This window comes from Melanaphis sacchari, unplaced genomic scaffold (genome assembly GCF_002803265.2).
Source record: "Melanaphis sacchari strain LSU unplaced genomic scaffold, SCAv2.0 Contig212_pilon_pilon, whole genome shotgun sequence".
Taxonomy (NCBI): Eukaryota; Metazoa; Arthropoda; class Insecta; order Hemiptera; family Aphididae; genus Melanaphis; species Melanaphis sacchari.
The window spans coordinates 391,537-397,656 of NW_020271059.1; the positions used below are offsets into that span (position 1 = coordinate 391,537).

General features: G+C 27.6%; 1 protein-coding gene across 1 annotated transcript in view; it reads left to right on the forward strand.

The window, feature by feature from the left end:
- The first annotated feature begins 4,968 nt into the window (after positions 1 to 4,968).
- The window catches only part of LOC112593890 (chromobox protein homolog 3-like), a 1,638-nt gene continuing 486 nt past the window's right edge, over positions 4,969 to 6,120 (forward strand). Inside the window, exons 1-2 of the mRNA XM_025338477.1 lie at positions 4,969 to 5,100; positions 5,672 to 6,103. Of these exons, the coding sequence (XP_025194262.1) occupies positions 5,090 to 5,100; positions 5,672 to 6,103 (443 nt within the window). The 5' untranslated portion in view covers positions 4,969 to 5,089. The remainder of the gene's footprint in view (positions 5,101 to 5,671; positions 6,104 to 6,120) is intronic.

A 6,120-nucleotide genomic window follows, 5' to 3' on the forward strand; every position in this document is an offset into this window, starting at 1 on the left:
AATATTTTTGTTGATCGTATCTCATAAAGTCATAACAATAGATTCAAAGTACCTACGCTAACACTGTGCGGGCATAGACATGTTGTGTCTACTGTCAATGTGTTCGGGTTATTCCATAATATAATTAATGCGTTTTGATTGTTTGTCAATGTAAATTGTTCAAATAGGTATAGACGTATAGTACAATATCATAGTTCAATTCGCGTTCGATCTGTGATATTACGCATTTCATATTTTCATTCGTAAAAGTTTTATTACCTATGATTTTTAAATGTATTCTCTTCATTTAATATTTTAGTCGTTAAGTGTTTAATATTATTTATTTTTATGAAATTCCGTGTTGTACGAGTAAAAATATTACTATGAGTAAATGAACTTCTACTAATCAAAACTCGCTTTTTTCGTGGGTGATAAAACGATCAAATGTTTCTACTACGATTGACTGCAATATAACAAATAAATTACCAAATTGTTTGAATGAAGTATTATTAGATTCTTTAGATAAAAAACAAATTTTAAAATTAAATAACTATAAGATTAATTTACCGCTTACTACAAGTAATTTAAATGAATTTACTAGTGATATTAATGATACCTATAGGTTATTTTTTTTTAAATAAATTTAAAAAAATTTCTGATATCATTAAGTTAAAATTATTGGAACTACTTAATATTCCTAAAGATGATGTCATTTACCCATACTTGACTCGCATAAAAAAAAACAAAGAAGAAAGTGGATTCTTGAATAGATCACATTTTGAAAAATACAAATGGTTTGTGTATTTTTACGAAAAAATGTTGTTTCCTGTAAATATTGTGTACCTATTATTTAGTAAAATGGTGGAAAAAATAGAGCAACACAATAAATAAACTGGTAAAAAAACCACAAATAAATATGCAAAAATCTTTGGAAAAGATGGTGATTTTGAAGTGCATAGTAAAAATCAATATTATATTATTAATACTGATATACTGAAACAAGTTGAAGAAAACAGAAAGAGACTAAAACCAATAATTGAAACAATCATTTTTCTTGGTCATCATAATATACCTTTAAGAAGACGCTATGATTCAGGACATTTCTATCAGAAAGTTAATAATTTATTACCAATAATATCAGATACAAATTCTACAACTAATAAAGGTAATTCTAGAAAACTCCTAAAATTAAGAATTTCAAGTGGAAATTCTGATCTAGAAAAACACTTGGTCTACTTGTTCAAATCTATCTACCTTAGTCCAGTTATTCAGAATAATATCATTGAATGCTGCAAAAATTACATTTCAGTAGAAATTGTTAAAGAAATTCATGAAAGCAAGTATTATAGTATTTTATTTGATGAAACGACATATATTAGCCATATTTCACGGACAAGTTTAATAATTAGATATCCAGAAAAAGATACAAAGGCACTATAAAGGAATGTTTCATGGGTTTTATAAACTGTCATGATATTTATGATGACACTGCAATTAATTATGATGATTAATCAATTGAATAGCTGAGATGAATCCAGAGACACTTAAACCAAAGCTCAAAGGAGAAGTTTTGGTGAATATGTTAAAGAATTTGACATTAAATTTAAAAAACTGTTGGAATAGGCACTGATGGATGTGCAGTTATTGTGTTTATTGCAAGAGGTGCTGTTAAAAAAATCCAATCTGTAACAAATGCTTTACATTGTCCATGTTCAAACCATGCATTAAATCTATCAATATTGAAATCATCTAATGTACAAGTAATCTGTAATACCATAAGGATAGTACAGGTATAATTTCTTTTTTTAATTTGTCGTCTTAGAGTAATTTTGTCTTAAAAGTTTTAAATGCAAACCACTTTTAAAAAGTTTATGTGAGATAAAATGAATTGAACGCCACAATTTTATCATCATTTTTAAATCTTCTTTTGTCTGATAATGTAGAATCTTTATCATTAATTTCAAATTGGCAAGAAAAAAATTGTTTCTTCAAAAGCAAAAATATTATTGTTGGCACTTTATACATGTGAATTTATTAATGGATTGCAGTTGCTATCAAGTGTATTGTGTGTGACATCTAAGATAAGTAGGTGAATTATTACAAGCAGAATGGCAAGATGTATATCAAACTAAAGAAATTATAATTAATGTAATAAATAAAAAACTCTATTAAAAATTTCCGTGAATTCTATATTGAAACAAAAGAAATTATGTTGAGCTTAGTAGTCGAAGAAAAATTGCCCTGTTTAATTGGTCGTCAAACCAAACAATCTAACTGTACTGTTTCATCAGTTGAAAAGTTTTACAGTGTCAGTATGTATTCCTCCGGTGGAAAATATATTAAATTATATAAAAGAAAGATTAAATAATGAAAAATATCAAGCATTTTTATTTTTATCTTAATTTACTCCCAAAAATATTGTTAAAACTAACAATGATGATTATTAAAAATATTATACATTTGAAGATATGAATTTTATTGATTTTGGAGAAATGAATCTTAAAACTGAAATTAACTAATGGAAATCTAAGTGGCTAAGAATAAAAGATGAAGGTATTTTAAAAAATAATAATATAATTTGTTAGGAGTTTATCAATAAATAAGTATGTTTTTGTTTTAGGTAGATATGTCAACTTAGATGTCATCACTTCTGCGTAAACTTGTTATGAGATATTTTATCTTACTGTAAAGAAGTTGCTTTTTATTTTAGCATGCTTGCATGTTAGTGTTGCCTCCGCTGAAAGATCTTTTTCTACTCTTAGATTCTAAGACTGAAGGTAATGTTTAATTTTAATTGCATTCATAGTATATTAGTATCATAGGTGTAGCTAGAGAGGCTTTGGTGGACTTCAGCCCCCCCCCCCCCCTAGAACTTTTCAGTAAATTTATATTTTTATTAACAAGTTAGTGTTAACTTTATTTTTGCCTACAATTTAAAAAATATAGTGGTTTATATAAACGAATAACCATTGAAGTCAGTTGTGAACTCCAAATTATAACTTTATAGAGTTTGAATATATGGTTTATGTAATAGCATATTTTAAAATGAATCTTAAATTTTTATTGTGTACTTATAGGATATAATAGTAAATAATAATATACTTTATATTTATATTTTGTATATATTAAGGGTTAAGATAATCAATATATTATTTGAAACTGACTCCATGTGAAGCCACTTTGATTACCTGCTTTGTATCTATCCAATGAAATAATAATAAGTTATCTATCTTTTCTACATTAAAACACATTAATAACTATTTAAGATTCAGTATAGATGATGATAGATTAAAATCATTGAGTTTTGTGTGTTGGACAGTTGTGATTTATTTTTTACATGTAAATGTAGGGTTAAAAAATACGATTTTCTTAAATAATACAAAACAAATATTTTTATTCGTTTAAAATGTTGTTTTATGTAATGTTTTAGATAATTTATAAAAATTATTTTGTTTCAAGTGTAAGACTGTACCTAATGTATTGTTACATTATAAAATAATAACATCATTCTTATATCATAGCTGAGCCTCGATAGTCCGGACCCCCGATAATCCGGCGAACGCGGTAATCCAGCCGGCATAAGTCTATTTGTTCGTAAAAAATGTACATTTGTAGCTTGTTCGAAATTCTTCAGAAAAAATTGCTGATAATTAAACTTAAGTTTTATTATTATAACATTATTTATTTTTTTTTTTTTTTTGTAATTCATTGTGTCAAGTTATTTATTGTTTTTGTAATTTAAAGCGTAATAAATAAAAAGGTGATGGAATTAAAAATAAAAATCTTTGTCATTTGAGTAGGTAATTTTGAAAACCCTTCGGTAATCCGAACGATGCTCGGTCTAAATTTGTCCGGACTATCGATGCTCTACTGTATTTACATTAAGTTTGTACTTTATATACCGTGATCTACAAACAAAATATACCTATATTTTATGAAAACATTATAATAGGTATAATTTTACATATTTTTTTTTATACATTTTAAACGTTATGTAAAAAACTTATTTAACAAAATCACTTGTTAAAAGCACATTCCAACCCTGCATATTATAATGCATACTTCATAATGAAATATTAGTTTTTTATTATTATCATTCAAATGGTTAATCTTGTGAACAATTACTTTAGAATGATTTTCAAGGCATAATTGTCTTTAAAATCACATCTATTCGAAAGAGAAAAATGTAACAGCGTCGCACAGCGTTATTAGTAGTGGCCCCGCCACAAAATTATTGATTGTTTTCTGATTAGTCAATGGTGGCTGAAGCTGTTGGAAGGGGGAGGATGTGCGCGAGTTTTGATCAGTTTTCGTCCGCCGCCTGGTGCGTTCTCATTTGGGATAGAAAAAAAAAAAAATTATTTAGCTTTACATGCGAAAGTATATCGTTACTAACACGTATTCTTGCGAATACAATAATTCCGAACTGTTTATACAATATACCCAATACTCATAAACGAAATATATAGTAGTTACCCATGTTTCACGAAGCACCGAAGCACACCGCACATGCGCACTAGCAACGCACAATAAAAATCTATATCAAACAATATTGTACAAATATTGTATGTTTGCTGTTATTTCTTACATACATGATGGCTGTTGTTTTATTTTTTGTCGCTTAATTCTTATATTTTTTAAAAAGATTAAAAATTATTTTTGAGTGCTTTATTATAAGTTTATATTCATTGATATTTTAGTCAAGTAACATAGGTCAAAAATGTATTGTTATTGCGCGCCAATATTATCACGATTGTTATTGTGTGGAAATTAAAAAAAATAAATAATTTTGTTCCAAAGAATGGGCCTTACTGCAACTCAACCCCTCTTGACCGCATCACCTCAAAGGGGAAAAATGTGGTTGTTGTTTATTGTTTATTCGTGTAAGGTCTAAGGTAACTAGTAAGTTTCAGTTGCTTTTCGTTAGAATTTTTTCTGATATTTTCAGACGACTAACAGTTAAATACCACATTGTCCGCATTGCCGTCAGTCATCGTTATCCGGGTATTAAATTCAGCATTCATTTTTCTCTGATTCCGCCCTCTGGTTTGGTTGAAATATCTTGACGCTACACACTGATTTCCAGTAGCTTTATTCGCAAGTCTTCAAGATGGATCCTACGTGAGTAACAGCTAGTGTACAGTGTGCAGAGATTACCTATTACACATTTACGTACATATTTGTTTTCATGTTTCTCCATTAAGTTAGTGTGGTGATTCCATCTTTTTATACACTACATAATGTTAGGAAGTTCTGTAGAATGGAAATTATTCATAATTTTAATTCTTTCTTTTCATGTAAATTTTAAATATTGATAATTAAAATGGTGTAATCAATAAAAGCATAATATTTAATCTATTATATAAGTTGTACCATAAGCTAATTTTCTTATTTTAAAATATTAAGAATATTTTTTTAAAAAAATGTGTATTCATTTAGCAATGTTTGCTGTGGTTAATATTTTTCCACTTGTGTATTGAAGTTTTTTTTTTTGTTAACTGTTTTTATTTTAAAATGAAAAAATGTATGTATGATTACAACACTTGTATAAAATAATGTGTTTATAGAGGTTACATGTATAAAAAAAAATAAAACAAACACTTATTGGTGTTACTGCAGTAAACATATATAAAATATTGATAAGTCTATTTTTATGTATTATTACTAACATATTAATGTATTTTTATTCCAGATTAAAAGAAAATGAAAAACACTCAGATTCTAGTTCTGCAGCTGAAAAACAAGTAGTAGAATATTCTGTTGAAAAAATTATAGATAAGCGTACGAGAAATGGCAAGGTGGAATATTTTCTGAAGTGGAATGGTTACACTGATGCAGATAATACTTGGGAACCTGAAGAAAATCTTGATTGTGAAGGATTAATTCAAGAATTTGAAGGAATATTAGAAGAACATAAAGAAAAGGAACAACCAAAGCGTAACCTTAAACGAGCATTATCTGATTCAGTGGCTACAAGTTGTGCATTGTCAGATGCTGATCTAACTAAAGAACATGGAAAGGTATCTCCATTAAAGAAGAAAAAGATTAGTATAGTTGATAAGCCAGATGAATCCGACAAGTCAGATGAATTGAACAAGCCAGATGAATCCGACAAGTCAGATGAATTGAACAAGCCAGATG